This window comes from Bidens hawaiensis, unplaced genomic scaffold (assembly GCF_021521415.1).
Source record: "Bidens hawaiensis isolate Kalapana, Puna unplaced genomic scaffold, B.hawaiensis_p1.1 tig00029330_1, whole genome shotgun sequence".
NCBI lineage: Eukaryota > Viridiplantae > Streptophyta > Magnoliopsida > Asterales > Asteraceae > Bidens > Bidens hawaiensis.
The window spans coordinates 135,771-163,123 of NW_027494851.1; the positions used below are offsets into that span (position 1 = coordinate 135,771).

General features: G+C 35.3%; 2 protein-coding genes and 1 pseudogene across 2 annotated transcripts; all 3 read left to right on the forward strand.

Moving 5' to 3' along the window:
• The first annotated feature begins 4,419 nt into the window (after positions 1 to 4,419).
• LOC143578753 (U4/U6 small nuclear ribonucleoprotein Prp31 homolog) lies at positions 4,420 to 6,646 on the forward strand. Its single transcript, XM_077062236.1, has 6 exons — positions 4,420 to 4,549; positions 4,633 to 5,666; positions 5,842 to 5,912; positions 6,076 to 6,178; positions 6,276 to 6,351; positions 6,429 to 6,646. Exons 1-6 carry the CDS (start codon positions 4,481 to 4,483, stop codon positions 6,534 to 6,536), a joined length of 1,461 nt encoding a protein of 486 aa, XP_076918351.1. The 5' UTR covers positions 4,420 to 4,480; the 3' UTR covers positions 6,537 to 6,646.
• Positions 6,647 to 9,502: 2,856 nt separating this feature from the next.
• Positions 9,503 to 11,994, forward strand: LOC143578767 (U-box domain-containing protein 19 pseudogene; annotated as a pseudogene).
• A 6,094-nt stretch (positions 11,995 to 18,088) lies between these two features.
• Positions 18,089 to 26,927, forward strand: LOC143578754 (methyl-CpG-binding domain-containing protein 9-like). The gene is made up of 9 exons (XM_077062237.1): positions 18,089 to 18,566; positions 19,054 to 20,575; positions 20,880 to 21,512; positions 21,632 to 21,937; positions 22,424 to 22,762; positions 22,841 to 22,939; positions 23,707 to 24,153; positions 24,419 to 25,843; positions 26,230 to 26,927. The coding sequence occupies exons 1-9, from the start codon at positions 18,193 to 18,195 to the stop codon at positions 26,608 to 26,610; spliced, it is 5,526 nt and encodes a 1,841-aa protein (XP_076918352.1). The 5' UTR covers positions 18,089 to 18,192; the 3' UTR covers positions 26,611 to 26,927.
• The last annotated feature ends 426 nt before the right edge of the window (positions 26,928 to 27,353 follow it).

Genomic DNA, 27,353 nt, shown 5'->3' on the forward strand with positions numbered 1-27,353 from the left:
CATATGCAAATGGGGTCATGGAGCAAGGGCAATTTTGTCATTCTTAGTGAAGTTGTATAAGACCATGCTTAGTCAGAATTATTCATATATGGACGTTGTATGACACGTGACGTCTCAGCCCGTGATAGAGAGTTTTGCAAAAAGTGATGTGTTAGGTAAAAAACCTCAAATCTCTATCCAATCATTACATTTCACGAACCAAACCAGCGTTGTTTATGTAAAACTTTTCATAAAAAAGATGAAGTAAGATACACAATTTTCAAATAAAGGGAGTGATATGAGTTAATTAGAAGGGTGATAAAATTGTAACACCTTCAAAATAATCTAATTTGTTAGAACCTTAAATTTGATGTAATAAACAAGTTCTTATGGTTCTACACGAACACAAACATATTTAGAAACATGTTAACATGCTACGACTTGTTTAGAAAACTGTTTAAGAACGCGATGAATAATACATATGCATTAAGACAAAAATTGCTAAAAGTTCATAAAAGTTTTAATAAATTATTAAATACATGACCTTAATATAATAATACTTAACATATTTGCAACAAAAATTCAAAAAAACTTCTCAGTGATACACATACTTTAATAATAAATAAGTGTTTTTAAATAAAAGATATAAACATGTTATTAAAAGGTTAACATGCATTTAACATGTTAAGACACGAATTTAAACAAGTCTTAAAAAGGCCGACTTGTTTAAGACACGAAATTTGTTAAGCTAAAACCCAAACATGTTAATATCCATGTCGCATCGTGTTAGCAAATCTATGTCAAAATTGCCAGCCTTATGATTTTTTATTTCTTAAGAGTTTTCTCAATCGTTGTATTTCTCTTATGATAAACGTTTTCCATTCTCCACATCAATTTTTTATGTTATATTACCTCTGTTTTATAAAAAAAAATCCTTGTTTAAGAAGTACAAATATAAGTAGTATATTTTCAATAAAATTATCTTTCAGAAGTTGCTTTAGTTGATTGAAATATTAGTTTACATATTTGAATCCATATTATTCAATAAGAAATTTGAAGGTGGATGTCAAATATAATGTATCAAAATGCACAAATATTTTCGAGTATTTCTCAAGATAACTTTTTACCAAAACTGGCACATGTTTTAATAAAAAATTAATGTTTGTGAACGAGGTTTATATTTGATTGTTTAATTGGGTAAAAGTTAAAAAAGGTTAAAAGTTAAACACTACATCATCTATACATTTTGTCTTTTAAGTGTAACAATGGCATAATTTTTTTTAAAAATACTCTTTTTTCTATAAATATAAAATGTATCAATTAAAAAAATTGCATCGCGTTACTCGCATATGTTCTTTGAATATCTCCCTCCTAAAATGAGATTTTGAGTTCATGCATCAAGCCAAATATATTAGAAACTTATATAATTTGATATTGTTAAAGTGTTATACGAGACTTATATATACATAAAATTATCAAATGAAAAGCTAACTCGAGTTAAATACAAGTTAATCATTTTGCGAAGATTGAACGAGTAATTGAAATAAATATTTATAAAGTGTATTAGTTAAAATCACCTTATTCCAAAAGTGCTAGCTATGGAAATAAAGAAAACGGATTTTAAGTTAGCAAAAGTAAACATGAGTGGGGTTATGCACATTCTCCTTAATTACCTGGTTTGTGAGAGGACAGAAGATAATGATAATAGTTTGGTAATTGAATCATAATGTGTCCAACATTTCAGTTTTCAAAGCCATAACTTTCACACATTTGGTTGTTAATTGAGATAATATCTTTGTCCATGCCATATGTAATAATAATGTAAGCCCTGAATTTAAAAGTCCATAAAAGACCTTTTCATTGAGTTTTTACAAGTTTGGTGATAAAAAAAACCTGTTAACCTCACATTTTTTTTAACGGTAACTCTCAAGTTCTATTAACCACACAACTAGCCCTACACACCTATTTACATATTGTACCCTTCAACTTACATTCATTACACAAAAACTTTACAGTTTTTTAATATGTTAGCACTCAAGTTTCATTAATTACACAATTAATCTCATAACTTTTTAATATGATAACCATCAAGTCTTATTAAATTACACAAACAACCCAACACGTTGGTTAATATACTTAGATAACGTATGGACCCATTTTTCTGATATGAGACGACCCTAAGATGATGCGGGTAGAAAAGGTTTACTTAAGCTTTAATAAAAATAATAAGATAATTTGGTTAGTGTTGTCAAGCCTAGATTTGGTAGAAAGTTTGCATTGACAAGTACAATGCTTAACTTTTGAGCATCTATTTTGGGTTGAAATAGAAGCTTGGTTTTATTTAAGAGAAAATTTTCAAGGTGACCTGTTTGAAGAATTTTTGTTTTAAAGTTGAAGTATTAACTTAATGTTGCTTTTGGATTTATTAGTAATATATTTATAACTTAGAGTGAATCGTCCTAGATGTATCCTTTCAAGCATATATTTTGTTTCACATATTTTCGTGCTTTCACTATAATACTTGGAATAAATTAAGCCACTGGTCATTTCATGAAACGAAACACAAAAGCTGGATGTTCCTACCTGTTATGAAACTGGTCACATAGCAAGGGATTGTACGGAAGTTCCTACCTGTTACGAGTGTGAAGAAACATGACACATTTGTTTTAACTGTCCCAATGAAGAAGAAAAACAAGTACGAGGAAACAGACGGGCCTTCCTCATGATAGCCGAGGAGGCATGAACAACGGATGATGTTATCACGGGTATGTTCTTGTTAACCACATTAATGCTAGTGTATTATTCGATTCTGATGCATGTATGTAGGGGTGTATACGATCCGAACAAAGACGAACAAGGCCTTGTTCTTGCAGACATCATTGAAAACAGATACCAACACATAACCAAAAAATCATAGTAGTATAAGCTATTAGAGAAAAAAAAGAAAAAACATAAAACCAATTTCGTATTTACTGTCCATCTTTTAACCGACGACACCTATTTATACTATATATAATACCCATTTTTAAAGTAATTTACAACACTTAAAGCATGAGGTACATGTGTTAGTAAGGGTAAACATGTATTTTAAACACAATCCATTTAACTTACAACTTTTGGTCCCTCATCTTTAACCATATTATGTTTTTAATTTAACTTGTAAACTAACTTCTCACCCATGATTTTTAAACGACTATAGCCTTTTCATACGTTAATATTTTTATAAACAAATTGCACCGTAAAAACGAGCATTTTATTCTCTTTAATTTGGATATGATATTGTTGTAATTTATTTTCATTTTAAATAAATTAATATGTTACGTAGGGGTGTTCAGTGTCGGTTTTGATGGTTTTTAAGTTAAACTTGTGAGTCCAACCGTTAATACTGATTTTTTGTCGTCCAAAACTAAACTCAACCATTGAAAGTTGAAACAGAATCGTTACTAACGGCCTGGTTCCAGTTTGGTTTCACAGTTTAAAATTTAATAATAAATTTAGTTTAAAATAACTAATAATTGAAATGTACCATCAATTTTAACTAAAAACCAACATAATATGATACTTGAGATGATCATAAACAGAAGATGATAATTTTAGCCACATAAATGGTAAATATTAATGGAAGAGCTAGAACGTGAAATAATAACAACAAATATTACAAAAGGAATCATATTGCAATTAGGTTAATTTACAGTCTCTTCTGGTTTTATATGGCCGATTGCCGATAAACCGCGAACCAACCGTTCGCTACGTTTTGAAAATTTTGAAACCGACCAACAAATCGAAAGTAAAAAAGAAAAAGAAAAAAGAAGTCAAACCAATGATCAATTTAAATGATTTCAAAGTTTTAACCAAACCATAAATACTTAGATTTGTACGTGATTAACAGGTTCAAACACCCGCTGCATCGTGCGGGCAGTAGTAAATAAATAGGTAAAAAAAAGAAAGAAAGAACATAACCAATTAACCATAACCCGACACCTCTCTCTCACCTCATCACCAAAAAGGCGTAACGTATCGTATCTTATCTGCTGGTGGCCGTGAATTCCACCGTCATCCATCCGTCCGTCTATATACTACAGGTCCAACCGTTCACTGTCTCTCTAATTCTCTATTATTATTATTATTATTATTATTTATGGTTTTATCAATCAATTGCTAATTCAACCCTTCAAACCCTAGTTCCTTCCTTCGTTCAGTGAATCGTAATTTAATTACTAGACCTCATTTTCATTCAATTCAGCTTGGTTTGTTGGTTAATTCAATGAATCAATACTAATACTAAAGCAAACTCCTTCCTTTTCATTCAATTTTATAATTTTACCTGCTTTATTTCAACACTACTAAACTCGACTTTTAATTTTTAACCTAGATTTTGATACATATACATACATACATACATACATACATACACACATACATTATGTTTTTGAATTATATTCTATTCTATTTTTACTTTCTAATTTCTTGACCCTTGCAGATTTTTTCAACAAATTAATCAATGGCAACTCTTGAAGATTCATTTCTCGCTGATCTTGAGGATCTTTCCGACAATGATAACGACAATATGGTAACCATACTTACTGCATATTTCATTCTAGTGTTGTTATGTAATCTTGGAATTGTAACTTATTCATGTTTTCTGTTCAACAGGATGATAAAGATAATGGGGATGCAGACCATATGGAGGAAGATGTCGATGGAGACTTAGCTGATATTGAAGCTCTTAACTACGATGATTTGGACAGCGTCTCAAAGTTGCACAAGACACAACGATATGCAGATATTATGAAGAAAGTCGAGGACGCTCTTGACAAAGGCTCAGACATGTCAAATCAAGCCATGGTTTTGGAAGATGATCCAGAATACCAACTGATTGTCGACTGCAACACTTTGTCCGTTGATATAGAAAACGAAATCGCCATCATCCACAATTTCATCCGTGATAAATACCGTCTCAAGTTTCCAGAACTCGAGTCTCTTGTTCACCATCCTATTGACTATGCGCGTGTGGTAAAAAAGATTGGGAATGAGGTTGATTTAACTCTAGTGGATTTAGAAGGTCTGCTTCCATCAGCTGTTATCATGGTGGTGTCTGTTACAGCATCAACCACCAGTGGCAAACCGCTTCCCCAGGACGTGTTGCAGAAGACCATTGAAGCGTGTGATCGCGCCCTCACACTTGATGAATCGAAAAAGAAGGTTTTGGATTTTGTTGAAAGTCGAATGGGCTACATTGCACCGAATCTTTCTGCCATTGTCGGTAGTGCAGTTGCTGCGAAACTCATGGGGACAGCTGGCGGGCTGACATCACTTGCAAAGATGCCAGCTTGTAACGTGCAGCTTCTAGGAACTAAAAAGAAAAATTTAGCTGGTTTTTCCACAGCAACGTCTCAGTTTCGTGTTGGTTATATTGAGCAAACGGAGGTTGTTCAAACTACACCGCCTGCTCTTAAGATGCGTGCATGTCGTCTTGTGGCAGCAAAGTCAACTCTTGCTGCACGTGTTGACTCGATCAGAGGTGATCCATCTGGAAAACAAGGAAGAGCGTATCGTGAAGAAATTCGCAAGAAGATTGAAAAATGGCAAGAACCACCGCCTGCAAAACAACCTAAACCACTTCCGGTCCCTGATTCTGAACCTAAGAAGAAACGAGGTGGTCGCCGCCTTAGGAAGATGAAGGAAAGGTGTGGAAATTGTGCTTCTTTCTACAAACCAATATACTTTTCGTTTTAGTTTTTTGAAATTATATTTTTGGTTATAGATTATATTTTTGGCTATCCCACAAATTAAAAAGCATAGAAAGTTATATATTTTTGGTTATAGATTATATTCTTGATAGTTTCATCTTTTTTTTTTCAGATATGCTATTACCGACATGCGGAAACTGGCAAACAGGATGCAGTTTGGAGTTCCCGAAGAAAGCTCATTGGGTAAGTAGTTTCTTTAACCACATGAAAATATAATCAGCTCATGGCTCATGGTTTCTTGTTGCCTGTTGTGTTTGAATTCTGATGTTTAAATATTAACCTATTATGCTTATTAAATACTTGTCAGTTCTAATAATACTTTTATATTTTCAAAACTTGATTATAGGGGATGGGTTAGGAGAAGGATATGGTATGCTTGGTCAAGCTGGGAACGGGAAGCTGCGTGTATCAGTTGGTCAAAGCAAGCTTGCTGCTAAAGTCGCTAAAAAGTATGCATTTTTACATTTTAAATGTGTCATTATTTTTTAATAAAGATTTTATCTGTGACTGCGTTCTCATTGAATGTGCTTAATTTGAAATGTTCAGGTTCAAGGATAAACAATACAGTAGTGGTGGGGCTACCTCCGGACTGACTTCAAGTTTGGCTTTCACACCTGTGCAGGTTAGTGTTTTTTTTTTCACTTGATTTGGATTTGTAAATTATAACTTTGACCGGTAACCTGATGCTTGTTTGTGCAGGGGATTGATCTGATAGATCCACAGGCAGATGCTAATAGACTTGGGAGTGGAACTCAGAGCACTTATTTCTCAGAAACAGGAACCTTTTCAAAGATCAAGAGGACGTGAGCCTAAGCTAGACGCTATTGCACTATGTTTTTAGACAGTTTTGTGTTATGTAATATTGAATTAGTGTCTGATGGTTACTGAGAAAAAAGGTGAAATTTGTGTTATATTTTGATTCAGCTCTACCCTTTTAGGCAAATACTGAATTTATGCTTTGAGATGACAATCTTTATATAAGAGCGAAAGCCACTGTTTTTTAATGTAAAAGATGTGCAATCGATGCTTCAGATGTTCAGGTAAACAGGCTCGTAAACCTGCAAACACTTCTTATACTAGTGCAGTCTTTTATTGTCAAATTCATCATCATCATCATCGTACTCAGTATATCCCACCAATAGCAAAGCTATGGTAGGGTCTGAGGAGGGTAAGATGTAGACAGCCTTACCTCTACCCCATAAGGATAGAGAGGCTGCTTCCGGTGAGACCCCCGGCTCGATAGTAGTTTTGCATCAAGCCTTGGACATAAGGCACATAGCACTCAATCATCGGGACACCGGCTGATCGGTGCATGTACCCTTGTCTTTCGGCTATCAACGCCACTACATGATGCCTGATTAACCGTCCGTCACTTTTAACGTTATTTTCACGAGATTAGTAAAATAACGTCAAAATTAGTGCAATTTCACTTTTGCCCACCCGAGGGTTCACACATATATACATCATATGTGCGCACCGCAAGCAGGGCTTAATAACACTAAATTCTTTTGTGCATTATTCATAATAAGATATCCATATGAGTATAAAAACCTGCAAACACCCATTCCATTATTTGCAGAGTTGAAGTCAATTTACTGAATTTTGAGATAAAATTGATTATCCGGTGCTAATTCAAGTTTGGTACCTTGAATGGTGTTCTTTGGAATCTAGAATTGAATCAAGTGGTGAATTCGGTATGTCAATGTGAGTTAAGACTTGCCCTCAGTGTTTGTTGGTGGCGATTAAACGACCGGTTGATCTATCCCCTTTTATTTGTTTTTATATTCAAATCAAAATTAATTTCTATCCGTTGCACTCTGATTGCCTATAAGAAGTGTTATTTTAGCATGGGAGAACCCTTGTTGAAAAAGTGTTTATTCGTACCATAATACCAACTTGACAAACCTTGTCAGTTGTCATACTGCCTCAAGGCAACTCAATGCCTAAGCCTATGATACATTTAATACATCTAAGATTCTGATATTCTAAGGTACTTCATAATTTACTTAAGTGATCAGGTAAATAGTTTTTTCTTTAGCAGTTCTTACACGTTTGATTAGTTAGGTAAATTGCTAGACTTGATTTTTTCTCACATCGCTATTCCTAATTTGCTGAAATGTTTTTTTTTCTAAAATACTTGATTCGGTGCTTTTGCCTTGTTGGGCTATGTGTTATGAAAGCCTTCAAAGGGCACAAGAGCCCCGCCACCTCAGCAACCGAGGTGTTAAAGGGTGGCATAGGGGCGTGAGAACGCTGGTGTGAGTCAAATCACGGGCATGAAAGCCATGTTTATTGATTTTCTTTAACTTTTAATTAAATATATAACCAATCATTTCACTTCACCTCACAATAACATTTCACATCTGAACCACCATAACACATGATTATACGGTTCCTTTTTAGGTTATTATATATATTCCCACGCCCGATTAAAGGACGAGAGTTTACATAAATGAAATTTGAAAAAAGGAGCCTTGGATTTTTAGCTTCCTCCGGGCTTCCCAAATGATTGAGCTGCCTTTGCGTGGACCGACTTGTTTATCGGTTCTTACATGTTAAAAAACGCCACACTTTTACAGGTATTAGTTATAAGAAAATAGCCACTATATAGCACGTCTATGCCTATCGATTATATTTGTAGTATCAAATCCAATAACTACTGCTGAAAATGGGCTTGATAATGCAAACTTAAAAAAAGAAAACTCTCAAATATATTAGCTTTAAGAGCCTCAATTAATTTCCTTGCTGTCAATTATTTGTTTCTGATTTAGTTATTGGTTCTAAAATACTCAGGATGCTTCAGATATACCTCTGGCATATAATATAATACAATTTAAGAATAATATAGTTTATTCATTTCACATTCGATTATAATTCATGCATATTACTATATACTATATTAAACTGGGCACTACCCAGGATGCTTCAAAGGTATCTCAGATAATTAAATTAAAACTATATAATAATAATAATAATAATAATAATAATAATAATAATAATAATAATAATTTCCTTTTAATAATAAACAAGTTTTTAAAGTTGATCTTGATTAGAAAATTCAAACCGTGTAGCAATTTCACCTTTGTATCAAAGTTGAAGATTATAGACACAATCACCAACTGTGTCTGAATATAACAAGACTTAAATAACCTTAAGATGGAGGCATGTGATATTCAACAAATTTACTTGCGGCTTGTAAAGGATTGGAAGCCGGTAAAAAACCTAAAGCAAATACTTAAACTTAAATTCGATGTGTCTAAGTTCCCGCTAGTATTGAAATTTTGAAATTAAACCCAAATAGGCCTAGAACAATGAATAATAGTCGATTAAAGATAAAGATAGTTAAGAGTCTCTGATATATGAAAGTACTTAAAACAATGTGTTTCATATGACTCAATTCAATCTAAACGCATGAAAATGACTTGTGAATTCTTTGAACACGCTATTCATACATCATGGTATTTTTACACGTATTATAACAATCAAACAAACAATAAAGCATTAGTGCATGACAAATCTAAGATATGTGAATGAACAAATAAAAATCAGACATACATGAGCAGGGGCGGATCCAGCATACAAACGGGTGGTTCCCCGGAACCACCCGAGTTTCGAAATAATAGTGTACGGATATATAGAAGACGCGTAGGAACCACCTTATAAATTAAGAGGGAACCACCTAAAAAAAATTCCTGGATCCGCCACTGTACATGAGACTCAAAAGAAAACTTATTTTTGAAAGTTTAATCTAAAAAATCACCAATGTCAAACACAAGACTATATGCTAGAGACTTGTAAGGGCTAAACACGTAAAGATACATAACATAGGGTTCTTTCAAAAGCATCATTTTTGTCGGCTATCCTAATCTCGTACACCTCATTACCTCAATTGCATTAAAACCTCGAACTACCCACGAAGCCAGCCGTCTTTTTCCTTCTCCCATACAATCCCACGTGGTCTCTGTCTCCGACGCTAGATCTAATTCCTCGAAAGTCATACTTCAATAATCCTATTATATCACACCACGTGTCCACCTCACAAACTACAACAACACAAGTCTATAAAACCACACATCACCTTAAACAAATCCAACACAACACAACACAACACAAAACAAATTTCAAATCTCTCTCATCCAATCCAAACCCACATTTTTTCTTTTATTTTTCTTTTTTTTTATAACTACTTTTTAACCTGACGCACTCATCTACTTCTATTCCTAAATTACACCAACGATCAACATGTGTGATACAAATCCTCGCCGAATATTAACACTCCCGGCTATACGTCCATGCGAGTCCGTTTCTCCAACGACACTTCTTTCATCTCTAATCACTCTCTCCAAAACAATATTACCATAAAAATCAAAACAATTTTATACCAATGCACGAGCCGCAAGGGACTCACTTCGTCTGGTCGGGAACATTCTCATTTTTCTGGAAGAATGTTCCCGACCAGATAAGCCGAGTCCATCATGCGCAATGGTACTCACGCTCTCGGAGCTTCATTTCGTGTTCCAGAAGCTCCGGTTCTTGTTGGAAGACTGTACAAGACCCGACGCACGGGTGTGGATGCTAGCCCGATCCGAAAAGGTGTCGGGCCAGTTTCGGGCTGTGTTTCGGTCCATTAGTGTGGCTCTTGATGTATTGCCATTAGACTCAATCAATGTTTCGGTTGAGTTGAATGAGTTAATGGGTTTAGTAAAGAATCAAGCTTCCAAGCCGTTCGGGATCCGACCCGAAGATCATGTCATGTTGGAGCATCTTAGATCCGTTTTAGATCAACTGGAGCTCCAAATGGCCCCGGATCATAATAAACTAAAACGGGTTCTTGAATATTTAGGCATTTCTAGCTGGAGTGAATGCAACAAAGAAATCAAGTTCTTGGATTCGGAAATCGAGTAGGAAAGATCCATTTCCAAGAATTCGGATCTTGGTATCCTGTGTAGTTTGATGGGGCTGATGATTTACACCCAGTGCACGGTTTTCACCGTCGTAGACTGTGACAAAACACCTGTTTCGGGTTGTGTTTCGGGTTGCAAAGAGTTTATTATGTCCCTTAATGTTGATGACTTTAGATGTCCAATTTCTTTGGAGATCATGTCAGATCCGGTGACTTTAACAACCGGGCACACGTACGATCGATCCTCGATCAAGAAATGGTTCGGGTCGGGTAATTTAACTTGCCCGGTGACGGATGAGAAGGTTAACAATACTAGTTTAGTTTCGAATTTGTGTATAAAAAACTTAATTAAGCAATATTGTCTAGACAAGGGGATTTCACTGCGTGGGCCCGCTATCTGTTACCGCCATCGGGCGGTTACAGATACAGCCGGAGGCAGTGTGGCGGTTGGGTTTTTAGCCGACCGCTTAGTGTTTGGCTCACTTGAAGCCAAACACAAAGCTGCCTACGAGATTCGACTGCTTAGCAAAACAAGTGTTTTTAATCGGGCTTGTTTGGTTGAGGCCGGTGTGGTCTCGAGTCTACTTGACTTGATCTGCTTTAAGAATCCGAAGATCCAAGAAAACGCGATTGCGGCTTTGTTGAATCTGTCGAAGTACCCGAAGACGAAGAAAGTACGGCGGGTTGGAATTAATTATCGAGGTGGCACAAAACGGGTTTAAAATGGAAGCCCGACAACACGCGGCGGGGACGTTGTTTTATCTCGCTTCAGTGGATGAGTACAGGGATATCATCGGGAAAATCCCTAGATCTATTCCGGTACTAATGGACTTGGTGCTAGACGGTACCAACCGATGCAAAAAGAATGCACTAGTGGCAATTTTAGGGTTGCTAATGTACCCTGAAAACCACTGGAAAGCGGTTGCAGCTGGGATTGCCCCCTTGCTAATCGATTTGTTAAGATCTTCACATCAATGTGAAGATATTGTTACAGACTGTTTAGCAATCTTAGCCACTTTGGCTGACAATCCCGATGGCACAATGGCAATTTTGAGTTGTGGAGCTCTTCACGTTATACTTGATGTCGTTGGGTCAACAACATCAAGGGAGTCAAAAGAATATTGTGTCGCATTGCTACTTGCAACGTGCACAAATGGTGGGGCCGACGTGGTTCGCGTTTTAGTATCGAACTTGTCTCTAATGGGACCTTTATATTCCCTACTCACCGAAGGCGGTTCTCGTGCTAGCAAGAAAGCAAGTTCGTTGATCAGAATTTTACATGAATTCAACGAGAAAAACAACGCTTCTTCTAACACTAGACGCCCTGTTCAGTATCGAGAACAGTTTGTAAATGTTTGGTAATTTGTATATTTTGTTAATTTGTTGACATTAACTCGGCTTTTAAAGAGTTAATAATGTCAAATTGATATAGCTTCTTTTATTTTTGTTTGAAACTATACAAGATAACTACAATAAAGTTTATAATGCTGAATTGTGGATAACATAAGTATGTATTTGTTACAAAAATAAATTTGCACAAATGTTTCCCCATTTACATCTTCTTTTTTGTCATATTCCTCTTGTTCTTAATCTTTATAATGAATACTTGTTTAATCATAATCTTTATAATAAAACATAAAAAAGAAAATTTCATCCATTGAATTTGCTCCTGATGATCACCTATTGTTGTATTCTTGTTCATCTTAGACGAGAAATATGTTTTATTGGACTTATACCCAAGGAGTGTTGGTGTAAGTTAAAGTCTAACTTACTTCAAAGTCAGCATAATCGTGATGATTATATGCATTGTATAATCTTGCTCACAGACTCCCGGTTATCAAACGTTATAATGATTTAAAGATCCAAGCTGTAACCAATGAAACAAAACAAAAAAGGTACGGTCTTGCTATTGCAGTCAACATTACGGGACGTTGTTGGGACAATCAAATGGTACGGTCTTGCTGTCGATGTCGTATATGTCATGACATTAGCCATTTTCCCTGGTTATATCACAGAAGATGTTCATTCTCAAGTGTTAAAAGACCGGTATCCAATCATCCTATTTCATGCTACAATGTGTTTGATTTAATTGGGAAAACTATGACTTCTGTTTATGTTGTTGAGAACTCTAAGGTGGTTATAGGTGAATCGTTTGCTCGGCTTGTGTTTTTTCCGGTTTGCCTGGTGTGTTTATGTGACATTCGTCAATTTCAGGTCTCGTTTGTATTCGTTTTTGTATTCGTTTATCATGTAAACCGACCCATTTTGTAAACCAAAGCTTATGATATAATCAAAATGATGGATTTTATGTTACAATATTGTTTTACACTTGTTGGGTCTTGAAAACATTCTTTTTGGTCCTTAAAATGACTTAAACCAAACTTTAGGGACTATTATTGCCATTTACCAAAAACTTGTTTGACCATTTCAACCATCACATGCATCTTTACCCTATTTGTATGAACCATATTCTTACCATTATAAAAGCAAGGCTCCATACACCATTTTGGTTGTTCATCTTCTCCAAAATCTCTCTCAAATCCAAGTATTCATCTTCAACATTTTGTTACTTTGATTTCTTAAGGTCAACTAACTATAGTCTTTCATTTTAACTTGTTTATCTAATATTACTAACACTTGAATATGGTGGTACAACATATATATAATACACACCCTTTGTTTCCTTTATTTGTTACTTCACCGACTCCGGTTGGTTAAGTTTCGAATGTCTTAAGGCAAGGCTTCATGGAGGACTTCGTGTTCTTGATATATATTTACACACACATAACTTATTATACATATCGCTTATGACTAACTTCTAACCCTTTTTAGTTTGTTCATCTTATTTACAAGTTCCATGGTGTGGGTTTGTATAAGACTAACCTCGGTTTAACCGAAACTAGTCCAAACCGGAAACCGAACTTTTGTTTACTAGTTTTGTTAAAATAGTTGTTTAAACATGTTTATTGCTAGATTTGAGTTTCAAAAATCATTTTTACAGGTTCTTTGATATTAAGCATATGGAATCCATCTATGAACTCGTTGGGAGATGGAAACCGAACTAAACCGAAACTTTTGCTTAAAAGACTTGTAGTTAACTTTTTAGTTGTAAAATTTAAGTTTTCTTCATTTATAAACCAATATACAAGTTCTATGATATTTGGGCATGTAGAAACCATCTATGAACTATTTGTGAGATGGAGACCGAACTATACCGACTTTTACTCGCTTAAGACACACAAGTGTGTTTTTAGCTATCAAGACTTATATATTTCTTTAAAAATAGTTTACAACCTGATTTTAATTATTTTCTTAAGTACTTGGAATTGTTGGATCCAACTTGATCTCATCACATAGTTTGGACCGACAAAACCGAACACTCGCTTAACGTGCGTTGTTAGTTCTAAACAATAGATCTACATACTTGGTTAAGTGTTAGTATATTTTAATGAGTTATCTCATAACAATTAATATGTTGGAAAGTTGACTTTGGGTTTGACCATTTGTCAAGACCCGAATCGACAACCCGAACACTCGTTAAAAACCCGTTTTAGTATCTTTGTCCCAAATGAACTTGCATTTTAGCATTTTTCCCACCTTATTACTTAACATTGGTTAAGTAAATATTAAGGTTAGATACTTTAACCCGGTTTCGAGCAAACTTACATTTTTAAAGGATTGTTATTATAAATTCTTAAATAGTTACATTTTAAACCTTGAACTTTAATTGTTTACTTTTTGCAACAATTATTTTATTTAAAGATCTTCAAGACAACCATTCTAAATCCAAGATTTTATTGTCATTTAGGCCTTGCTCGTTAAACTTCATACATCCGGTTATTCATCTTTTACCGATCAAGTTTTATACTTGAACGTGAGTAACTTCATACCCCGTTTTCTATCTTTTGTTTTGGGGTGACATTTCATACTTATTCAAATCAAACGCTTTATACTTGAGTCTTAAACCACAAACGTTGTTGTATACTTTACTTGAATAATTGCTCGATTTGGTGTTCTATGCTTATATGCCTATGTGTTTATCGGTTTCGGTTGGTGGAATCTATAAATCCTAGACTACTTGGCATCCCCTTGTAGCAAGGTGTCGTTAACGTAATGCAATTAACGATATTCTATTAAATCCTAGACTACTTGGCAATCCCTTGTAGCTAGGTGGCGCTAACGTAATTCTATTAGCGATTGTTAATTTATCCAAGTTTGTAGCTATTATTTATGGTTTTGTATACTAGTTTTGTGGCTTTTCATAATATATATCTATTGTTCAAACTTATGAATTGCTCACCAACCTTTGTGTTGACAACTTTATTTTATGAAATGTTACAGGTTTGCATCTAGGTTGATTATGAAGTTCGGTGAAGAAAATGACACAAATACCGTTAGGATATTAGTAAAAATGAACAATATTTGATTTGCTATATTTTGTTGTATTTGACTTATGAATATTTGGTTATGTGACATTTTCGATGTTGTGAAATGAAATGAGTTTGTTAAATATTGTCACTTTAAATAGTGTCATGCGCTTATGGGCAATCGTTACACCTCGGCATGTTCCGCCGCTTTTGGTCGGGGTGTGACAGTTTACATGGTCGTATGTTTCTTAGGATCGAGGTTCCTGTAACAGTTGTGACTTGTTTGTTGGGACTTTGTTACGGACTGAAACTATTGCAATGTATGGGACTTGTCCCACATCGGTTGTATGGGAAATTGATGTGGGGTTTATAAGCCAAATGGGTTCACTCACCTATCAGACTAGTTTTTTGGGTTGAGTTATTCTGTTTGGCTTGTAACATTGGTATCAGAGCTAACCACGGAGTGGTGGCCTGGAGGAAGCCAGCCGTGACCAACGTGGCCGTGACCAACGAGGACTCAGAGTGGTGGCCCATGTAGTGGTGGCCTGGAGTGAGCCAGCCGTGACCAACGTGGCCGTGACCAACGAGGACGTTGGCCCTTAAGGAGGGTGCATTGTTACGGACTGAAACCATTGCAAGGTATGGGACTTGTCCCACATTGGTTGTATGGGCAACTGATGTGGGGTTTATAAGCCAAATGGGTTCCCTCACCTATCAGACTAGTCTAACCCAAAAGATAATGCTCTGATACCAATGTTACAAGCCAAATTAGTGTGACAGGGGTTTATAAGATAACGCTTGTAAGATAACGCTTACATTAAGACTGAAACCATTGCAAGGTATGAGACTTGTCCCACATCGGTTGTATGGGCAATTGATGTGGGGTTTATAAGCCAAATGGGTTCCCTCACCTATCAGACTAGTCTATAAACTAGTTAGACGCTAGTTTTCTCCTAGGTGGTCTAACTCAAACTATATAAGCGTTATCTTTTGACCAAATTAGTGTGTTGGAGCTTCTCTCAACGTGAACATCCGATCTTAATGTATTCAGCATACACTGTTGAAGTAGAAAATATATCACAATATAAATCACACATCTTAATCTATACTATATAATAAATAAAAGTTTTCTCATGTCACGTGTCATTCTCTTATACATTCTTATTCTTTCTTCCCACCTCTTTCTCCTATTAATTATACATTAACATACTTTTTAAAGTTCTTTTTATATATATTTTGTTTAAAGATTTATAATTGTTTTTACAAAACGTATTTTATATTTTTTAAATACGTTAGGTTTATTTATAAAACATTTTTACAAACTGAACATTTTCATTATTCAATGGGTTCATTGTAAAAAACACGTGGATCTTTTATGAACCCGACCCGCCTTCTTTTCACCTGTAACCGTAATATCTTTCTTTCTATTCATATTTTGTCGATCAAAACCTCATTGATTCTCCTTTACTGTACATTATTCAATTAATCAAACGTTTTCTTCTATTGATGGTGGGTTCGTATTGTTTCGATTGTACTGTTTACGTTCTCATAATACTAATTTACTTTAATTGCTATCATAATTTTAGTGTATTATCTAATGTTATATCGAAATAAGTATTTAGAGATTTATTATTTATTTTTAAGTTTGTGAATAGTAGTAATAATTTTAACTTTATACTTAATGTATTACTCAACTTTATTTATCAAAAGTTATCACTTAAAAATTTTAAATTATTCAACCCGTGTAAGACAAAGTACATAACCTAATCATATTAATAGAAGCACACAAGTTTCATGTGACTTCTTTAGTTACGATTTGTAACAGAAAATGGCCATTTTTACCCCTAAGGGTTATTTCAACATCTAACAATTGTGTAAAAAGGTATTGTCGTCCATGATTTTGAGATTCCAAAGATTTTAGGGATAACCCAAATATTAAGACAGTGTATTAAAATATTCGGGAAATAAGTCGTGTTTACAGTTGTTATAAAACAATTAAACTTTATTTATTTAAAACTAGTCGTTGAAACTTTTTTAAGACTACTAAATTATTATCTATTTAACTAAAGCCGCCAGAGACGTTACATATTTTGAAAATCGCCGTGTTTACAGTTGTTATAAAACAATTAAACTAGTTTTTTTTAAAACTAGTCGTTGAAACTTTTAAAAGACCAATAAATTATTATCTATTTAACTAAAGCCGCCAGAGACGCTACGGATTTTGAAAATCGTCGTGTTCACAGTTGTTATAAAATAATAAAATTTTATTTATTTAAAACTAGCCGTTGAAACTTTTAAAAACCCAATAAATTATTATCTATTTAAATATAGCCGCTAGATACGTTAAATATTTTGAAAATCATCTTTATAGTTGTTATAAAACAATTAAACTTTATTTATTTAATACTAGCCGTTGAAACTTTTAAAAAACCAATAAATCATTATCTATTTAACTATGGCCGCCGGAGACGTTAAAGATTTTGAAAATCAATCACAGTCGTTAAACCCTACCACCGCTACTCTCTCTCTCTCGCTCTCTTCCGTAAACGAGTCCTCTAAGCCGCCCAACTCCAACTACATAACTATCCAAATTAGCACGCTGCATGAAGTTTCTCTCATTCTAAACGTCCGACCTCAAAAACGTAAACTATCGAAGATGCCGCTTAAGCAGGTAGAACATATGTCACAATACAAATTTTATATTTATTTTTAATCATCATATTAGGACGCATACTAGGTTGTTCACAAGTCAAGCCAGGGTGGTTTCAACTTTCAAGCTCGAGCTCGAAATTAAACGAGCCAATTTAGCTAAGCTTGAGCTCGATTTTGAAGTTAAATGAGCGTAAGTTCAAGCCAACGAGCCGAACTTGATTCGATTTTGGCTTGGTTACAAAAACGATCCAACTCATCTCAAGTTGTTGCAAATCAAATTATTTTAATTTGTTGCTTTCCAGTTTTTATCGAGCAAGTCACGAGCTTTCCGTTTCGCGTGACTCGGTTCAGTTACAACAATTTGTAGTACAAAATAGAAAGACTCTTTTACCCTTCCGACATATAACAAATCTCCACTTTAGCTTTCTTCTTCTTCCGGTCTTGTTCTCTCTCATCACATGCTTTCCGTTAATAATTTATAAACCCTCACTCACTCACTCACTCACTTCACATACTAATAATAATAACCAATCCGATTCCGATGGAACATTCCGGTAACTCATCAGCCGCCGGAACCAGCGGCCGTTCAGTCGCCTTCGACATCGATCTCAACGAAGCTCCTCTCCCTTCGCCTCGAGAATCCCGGTGCGGCTTATGTAACGAATCGGACGGCGCGATGGTCGTTTGCGCCGATTGTGGCCGCCGGTTTCACTTCGAGTGTTTAGGTGTTCGCCAAGAGCAAAGAGGTGCTGCTTGGAAGTGTTTCGACTGTTTGACTGAATGCCGCACTGGCAAACGCCTTCGCCGAGGCTCCGGCTTGTTCGATATGAATGCGTCTCCACCGAGAGAAGCTGAAGCTGAGGAGGGGGCTTATTTTGTTAATTCTAACCTAGTTTTAGCTGCCAGTTTTCCTAAGTATGTTTTATTATACTTTAATTGCTTATAATTGATGATGATGTGTTATTAGTTAATTAATGATAGAGTATAGGCTTCCATAATTGAGGTATTGTGTGAATCATGATGATTGTTAATCTTATGTATCTAGATCTAGCTTTAATTTCATCACATGTTATTAGATGATTTGTGTGCTTTATGTAACTAGGGTTTGAAGTAAATTAGTCTTTTGTTAGTTGTTACTACACGGTAAGGTTATTCTAGAACTGGAAATTGAAAAGCAGGATCACATGTTTCCTAATGCAGTCCTTTTGTGTTTAATAATCATTAACCAATCTACCCTTTAAAACTTGTTACGCGAACGTTACACATTTCAACTATAAAGTTTGACAAAAGTGATATTAGGTATGCTATTTGCCTGGTTCTAAACTATGGTAGCATGATTTCTTTTATTTATCTTCGTTTTTTAATATTACTGAAATTGATTTCAATGTGTTTTGGTTTATAGGATGCAGGATTTGATGCATAACCCTTTTTTTGGTTTCGCGTTAAGTTCTTCAATGGCGCGTCCCGATACGAGGTTCATGGCAAGTGGATCTCCGTCTCAAAATACTGCTTGCAGTATGCCGCGGTTTGCACACATAAATCTTGAAACTGCGACACGAAAGGGAAATTTGATCTATTTGCAGGCACTTAAAGATTACATATCTGAAAAACAAGGTGTTCTAGGAGATGGTTGGCGTGTTAAATTTGAATATTCTGATACTAGTTGCAAAACTTCTGCAATTTACTTTGCGCCAGATGGATCTAGATTTGATTCAATGGCACAAGTTGCGTATCATCTTGGTTTAATATCTGCACATAATTCGTGTGAAACAGAAGATAAGGACAATGGTATCATTTTACTTCAGAAGGGGTCACATTCTTCTAAAAGAAAAAAAGACAAGAAAGCCACTAACTCCAAAGAGCACAAGAATATCTTGCGCAATGGCAGAAATTCGATAGAAGTTGACTCATCTTCAAACATGTCAAAATTGTTTCGTGATGGTTTTCCAGTTCAGTTTGAAGACTTTTTTGTTATGTCAGTTGGGAAAATTGACCCGCGTGGTTCGTTCCACAACATCTCTGAAATCTGGCCCGTTGGTTATCGGTCCATCTGGCATGACAAATTTACAGGGTCCATTTTTGTCTATGATGTTTTAGATGGTGGTGATTCGGGGCCCGTTTTTAGAGTACATAGGCACCCGTGCGTCAATCAGTCAATCCCTTATGCTTCAAAAGTTCTCTGTATGTCCAAATGTGTACCAATAAATGACGGTTATGATGATAATAATGATGATACAAACATCCACATGATGTTTTCAGAACATACTCCACCATCCAACCTAGATAATGATAAGATGACAAGTTGTTTGACATCAGAACCCAACATTAATCTTGGAAAATCTCAAGTTATGACCGAAAATCACGACTTTATTGGTGAATTTTCAGTTGAGGACACATCTTCATCATCTGCTTGGAAAAAAGCCATTGAAACTCTACTAAACACATGTCATGAAGCATATAACAATAAAAAGGTGTTGACTTTTTGTTGTAATCATCGTGTCAATGAACAGTATCTTGATGCATCATACAGTTCAGATTCATTAGGAAAGTTTTGTTATCTAACTGGTATGATTAACAGCATGCCAGATAAAATAGTGACAGCTAAGGAGCTTGAAGCTTCTTGTGAAGTTTTGAGAAAGTGGTTAGAACTTGACAGATGTGGTTTAGATACAGAGTTTGTACAAGAACTCATAGAACAGCTTCATGGGGCTACAACGTGTTCTAAATACAAATCTTTGACTGCAAGAAGTCACAATTTGACTTCCCAAACTGTTGGAAGTGGGTTCTTTATGGCTATAAGTAAAGATGGTTTACAAAATGAGGCGGTGTCAAATAGTCTTAGGCAAACAAACAAGAGACCAAGTCCACCTGGCAACAAAGTCACCTCAAACCTTCCTCCTCATTTGATTGGTGATGTTATTCAGGTAATAGCTCTTTTAAATGTGACAGTTTCAACCAGTTTTCTGAATTGGATCATTTTGTGTTAATTTTTTCTTTAACGGACCGCGTGTGTAAACAAGTTTTAAGCTTTGTTAATTATGACACTATTCTGGTAATGGTTTTTCATAGAGGTGAAAATTTTGATCCACTGGGTTATAAATTATTTTATTTTTTAAAAATGCTATTATGTTAATCAATCAGACCCAGCCCATTTTGAATCGTATAAGAGATGATTATTTTGACTTGTTATTTCTATTATGCCTTAAGGTCCCATTTTTATTTGTGTAGGCCTATGAAATTTGCTTGCGATTTCATAAAGTTCTAGGGTTAGATACACCAATACCTAGACAAGTGATGGAGAATGAACTGATGAATCCATGGGTTGATGATTTGAAGCCAAATAAAATATCGTCATCTGGTTTGAAGAAAAATCTGATCTTTGAAACGCGTGAAAACATCCAATCCGATGATGTCATATCCAAGTCATATGAAGATTCTATTGTAGACAATGAAGGAGATGGTTCTCGAGCAGAAGCAGCTAGCAAATGTGCGGGTGTTGAGCTGGCGAAATTTCACATGGCACTTCTAAAGGTGCTAATAGAAGACGTGTTGGCAAAAGTCAAGGAAATATATGACCCGTTTGGTGGGGTGGAGTCAAAATCAAGAAAAGGGAGGAAAAAAGATGTGGAGGTTGTGGGCGGTTCCAAAAAGATAAATCTTGATACGTTTCCTGTGAATGAGTTCACTTGGCCCGAAGTAGCACGAAGGTTTATTTTGGTTGCATTGTGTGTTGATGGTAACCTTGAATCTTCAGAGGTCATGACCCGTGAGTGTGGTAAGGTGTTTCATTGTTTGTATGGTGACGGTTGCACACTTTGTGGTTCACTTACAGGAGTGGCTGCAATGGAGGCTGATGCCATGGTAAGCTTGATCCATTTTTTTTATAACGGGCTAATTAGCCAAATCTGGTTGGGCCAGGTTCTCTCTTTTCTCATTATACGTTATCAATTAATGATTTTTTATTCTTTTTTTATCCTCAGGTTTTAGCAGAAGCATCCAAGAAAATATTTTCTTCTGTGAACAATAAAGTAGTGGACTTTATTATAGATCATAAAGAAATTGACGCTGGAGAGACTGCAAAAGAAGCGGTTATAATTGATGATGATTCACCTGAGTGGGCCCAGGCTCTTGAGCCAGTAAGAAAGCTGCCAACTAATGTGGGGGCAAGAATCAGAAGATGCATTTATGAATGTTTGAACAGAAATCCACCCGAATGGGCCAAAGAGATTCTTGAGCACTCCATTAGCAAAGAAGTTTATAAGGGAAATGCATCGGGACCCACAAAGGTGCTTTACATTTTTTCCATTTAAATTATGCACAATATAGAAGCCAACTTACAATTTATATACCACTTTTAGTAACCAACTTACATTTTGTTACCAATTGTAGTAACAGATCACTTGGTGAACCACAAGCAACGTGTTGAAAATTTGCTAATATGGTAGTTATGAAAATTTGCATATTTCACATGGCATTTGATGGGCCATTCAATAGTTCTTTTTAAATACACATTTAAAGAATACCAGTTTTGGAACTTGTAGATAAATTTATTTTGTATTTTTTTTTGCGAACAAGCAGTTTTTTACATCACTTAATCACTTGTAAAATCAGTTAAAATGAGGTTGAATGCTAAAATTGGTAATAGATTGCAAGTTTGATGTTAAAATCGAAAAGAAAAGTTTGTTTCTTTTTCGTGCAGATTGCACTGTACTTGTTAAAGTTATTGATGTCTATTTTAGTGCTTAACTAATTTGTTTAAAACCGAAAAACAGAGAGCAGTAATTTCCGTTCTTGAGAAAGTGAGAGTTGATATTCCTCAACCGAAGCCCACGGAGAAAAAGGAAAAAGAAAAAAGTGGTGTAAGAACATCTGATGCTGTTATGAAACGGTGTCGTGTGGTGTTAAGAACTGTGGCTGCTGCAGATGATGATCGAATTTTTTTTAATCTTTTGGCAAGACCTGTTTTGAAGCCAAACGATCCTGATGATACAGGAGTTCTTGGGTATCCTGCAATGGTCTCCCGTCCATTGGATTTTAGGACTATTGATCTTAGATTGGCTGCAGGCTTTTATGTTACTTCACATGAATCTTTCATCGAGGATGTTCGAGAGGTATCACATCAATGATTTACAACTTTACAAACACTAATATAATGGATTCAATGTATGACATGTACTATTGTGCCTCAGGTTTGGCAGAATTTAAGAATCGCTTATCGTGATAGTCCTGATTACATTGAGTTGGTTGAAACACTGTCGAAGAAATTTGAAGAATTGTACGAAGAAGAGGTTAGTTGATTTATCTTGGCCTAATTTCTTATTCGTTACCAAAAAAACCAAATATATTTCATGCCAATTGATGATCCAACAGCTTACTAATGAAAAGTTTTCAAAAAACTTAAAGAACTTTAAAAACACTTAACAATCAACTATTTTTTTGAAATTTATATATATATTATTGTTAGAAAATAGTTTTAGCATTTATTTATAAAAAAATTGTGATTACATGTATGAATCACAAGTTTACATGTGTGTGAATTAACAAATCAGATACAAATTTACATACAGTATGTGTAAAGACTAATATTCATAATTGTAATAGTAAACATACATATTATAAGTGACAAAACTATTCTCAAATAGTATTAATATGTAAAAAAAGTTTAAAAAAACGATTGGTTAAAAGAGTTATTTAAGTTTTTAATATATTTAGGACTTCTGTTACGAAACTCATCCATAAAATGATTTAGGATGTATTATGTGTTAAAGATACAATTTGGACAAATTTGACTCATTGACTCTGAGTAACCAGAAATGATCTGTTCATAAAGTAAATGGGTTGGGTTGCCATTTTTAACAGAGAGCAATCCAGCATTAAAATGTTCTTTTTTTTTTACATTTTGACACAAATATATATCAGATCAGTTAGATTGCTCGTTTACCAAATTAATGAGTGACTTGTACTAAGGTAGTAAGGTTGTCATTTTTGATGATTTATTACTTCTACTGAATTTTGTGTATTTAACCTTTTCATTTTGCGGGGCCAATTTATGTAGGTACTTCACCTTGTGAGCAGAATTACATGTAATGATAATAGCTTTGATTCATCAACCGAAGAAGGGAAAAAAGAGTTAAACTCGCTTGTGATTGAGATAATCGAGGGCCCACTTCCTCCTGCACCATGGGAGGATGGGGTGTGCAAAGTATGTGGGATGGATAAAGACGATGATAGTGTTTTATTATGTGATAAGTGTGATTCTGAGTACCATACGTATTGTTTAGATCCACCACTTGCAAGAATTCCAGATGGCAATTGGTATTGCCCTTCCTGCATGTCCAGTCAGCCTATCCTACAAGATGAGCGATGTGGGACCCGGGCATTGTCTCGCTTACGTGGCAAGAAGAAGTTTCAAAAAGAATTTACAAGAAATCTTTTGGAGAAATTGGCTCCATTAGCAGATACCATGGAGTTGATGGAGTATTGGGACTTAGGCACTGAAGAGGTTTGTTTCTCAAATATATCATTAAAACTAATGTTTTGTAATGATTAAATATACTTTTGGTGATCGTTGACCTGTTTCATGTTTGGCTAAAGTTTTAATTTTGTTTTTAACCCATTTGACCAATAGGAGATGGATTTATCACTCAAATAAACCCTTTTATATGATACGGGCCAAAAGTGCTTAGTTACTTTTGAATTTTATATGATACAATTTTTGTGTATTTGTTGATTATACGTGTAACGTTTATGCCTTTTTTGTTTTACAGAGAGTTTTTCTTTTCAAATTTTTATGTGACGAGGCTCTGAATTCTGGGGTTGTTAGAAACCACCTGAGTCCTGATTCTGGTGATCTGGAAAAGAAGTTGCGCCAGCTTTACAAAGAGTTGAAAACTCAAACTAAAAAGGAGGAGTCTTTGGCTTCAAATCTAACAAAAGAATCTGAAGATAAGACCCAGGAAGACGAGTTAATGTCCTCCACAAAATCTGGTGATGGCCAAAGTCAAACACAAAATGAAGAAAATGACGAAACTGCACACACAGATCAAGATCAAGAATCTTTATCAGAAGTCAAGAATAGGGTTTCTTCTTTGCAAGAAAAGATCACGACTTTGGAATCTAAAATAGCTAAGCCCGTTATTCGAAGTGAGTTTTTGGGCCAGGATTTAGTTGGAAGACTCTATTGGGCTGTTAGCAGCCCGGAACGGGTCCTTGTGTCAGGCCCACATAGTAGAATGAAAGCTTATGAAATGCCTGAAATGTACACATCTGATGACTCTTTGTGGACTTGCTATGAGTCCGATTCTGAAATTCAAGAACTTATTGGGTGGTTAAGAGATGATGATGCAAGAGAGAGAGATTTGAAAGAGACTATCACTCATTGGCAATCAAATAGAGTAAATGTCGATAATGCCCCTCAAACCGTTCAAGGTAATTGCTCCACTTCAGCTTATGACACCAAGGCAAGGGCAGCACTGGAAAAGAAGTTTGGTTCTCTCATGAAGAAGCATGGTCGCAAGGGTAAAATGGTCAATAAGGGGAACTGGCACCGGTGTGATTGTTTGGAGTTAGTGGGTCCCGCTCGACACCATTGTTCTTCATGCCATCTGACATATTTAACTGACGAGGAGCTAGAAGGGCATAATGATGGAAAATGTGGAAACCATCTAGAAACTGAACAGCCTTCAAAATCTAAAAAAGTTTCTTTGGTCATCAAACATACGCCTTCGACTGAGCATCATAAAGAACCTGAATCCGGCTCACCATTTATATTCGAAGAAATCCGGGCTAAGTTTTGCACTCGTGGCTCTCTTAAAGAAGAAATTAAAGATATCGGGCTTATCGGGTCAAACGGTGTTCCATCGCTTGTATGGTTTAGTTCTGATGACTGGTCAACCGATTTTCAATTATCGGGAAAACAAAGCATAAACGAGACACCATCTAAGTTTGATAGATCGAAACCTAAGGGTACAGGTGGAAAATCATCATTAAAAACCCGAACTCCGGTGCGTATCTGCCAATCCTCTTTGAAGCCACTAACGGGCAGGGTTCTGGAAATCCTTCGTCATCTTAAAATCAGTTTGTTTGATATTGAGACCGCACTTCCAACAGAAGCTTTTAGACCTTCACGTGGAGGCTTGGATCAGTTGCGTGCTTGGCGGGCTTTTGTTAAATCAGCTCAATCAATTTATGAGGTAATTTACCATAAAGTATATAATATTACATGATTTAGGTAAAGTTGACAATTTCATATTTCAGCCCATTTGTCATGACTCATGATCGTGGGTCAAACTGGTAATATATTCAAAAAGTAGCTAGAAATTAAACGGGCTGAGTGGGTTAAACGGTTAAAAAAAGCCATCTGATTAGTTAAAGGCTATATGTATCTTTATTAACAGTATAGTTTCAATGGGCTGACTGGTCAAATGAAATTCCGCTCGTATAATTTCAGTACATATTCAAATGTTTATGATGTTTTATATCAATTTACCCAAACCCATTTGACCTGTTATCCCACACAACCCGACCCACCCAGTTTGCCACATGTATTTTGAAGTCTAATGTTAAGTATATGTTTCAGATGGTCCAAGCTACTATTATATTCGAGGACATGATTAAAACCGAATACTTTAGAAAAGAATGGTGGTTTTGGACCTCACCTGCAACCGCAGCTAAAATTTCGAATATTTCCGCCCTTGCTCTTCGAATATATGCCCTTGATGCAGCCATATATTACGAAAAGCCCCCAACATTGACTTTGGACCCCATAGAACCTGTGACACCTAAGACTTCCAAGTCAGAAAAGAAGAGTACTGAAAAGTCAAACATAAAAGAGTCGTCTGAGAAGTCAAACCTGAAGAACAGTCAAAGGGCAAGCAGCTCACCTATGACTGACACAAAACCCCCCGAGGTTTCAAGACCCAAAACCAGATCGAAGAGGAACCGGGAATCTGACAATTAATAATAAGCAGTTAAGTTTGAGGTACATAACATTAAACAGAAGAGACGTAGTGTTTTGTTTTATAGATGTTTGTTTGTTTGTTTGTTTGTGGTTTCTTTTAAATATTTTGCTGATGGATAAAGCAAGAATTACTTTAATTTCGGTTAAAACTTAATTCCTAGAATTGAACTAGTTCTTTTTTTTTCGGTTCAGGTCGCGTTCATTTTGCGCAATTACCTATTTCTTATGATATGTTTTGACCACACTTGTTTCTTCTTCTCTTTCTTTAAATTTGGAAATAAAGTACTAACAAAAAGAATCCCACAACAAGTTCAACATCGAAGAAGATTGAACAAATAGATTTGCAAGCCAAAAACTCTAATAACCAAAATAGAATTGGAAGTATTGATTAAAACAAAGTACATAATAAATAAGTGGTTGCGTCATGTGCCGGCGCTTCTCTTATTCTAGTTATGCGTATTCTATTCTCTGTATTTATGTAATTTAATTTCAATCGTTTCATATCTCAAAATATTGTTTTATAATTCCACAACTTTAATTAGTGAGTAGGCAGTTCTAGCTCTTTGTTAGGCCGGTAGTATCTTATTAATAGCTGTTGGTTGTTAAAAAATAAATAAATATATGGACCTACATGGTATAAAAATATTGTGAGAATTTCACCTAAATATATGGCTTTAGAATCCATATGATACACTGGATGCTTAAAAAGTAACAATTGAGTTATTGAAAGCAAATGATTAAAT

Coding starts and splice junctions, on each gene's coding strand:
- LOC143578753 (XM_077062236.1), top strand. CDS start 4,481: ATGGCAACTCTTGAAGATTCATTTCTCGCTGATCTTGAGGATCTTTCC. Junction 4,550..4,632: donor ACAATGATAACGACAATATG/GTAACCATACTT, acceptor TCTGTTCAACAG/GATGATAAAGATAATGGGGA. Junction 5,913..6,075: donor TCCCGAAGAAAGCTCATTGG/GTAAGTAGTTTC, acceptor ACTTGATTATAG/GGGATGGGTTAGGAGAAGGA.
- LOC143578754 (XM_077062237.1), top strand. CDS start 18,193: ATGGAACATTCCGGTAACTCATCAGCCGCCGGAACCAGCGGCCGTTCA. Junction 18,567..19,053: donor TTAGCTGCCAGTTTTCCTAA/GTATGTTTTATT, acceptor TTTGGTTTATAG/GATGCAGGATTTGATGCATA. Junction 20,576..20,879: donor TGATTGGTGATGTTATTCAG/GTAATAGCTCTT, acceptor TTATTTGTGTAG/GCCTATGAAATTTGCTTGCG.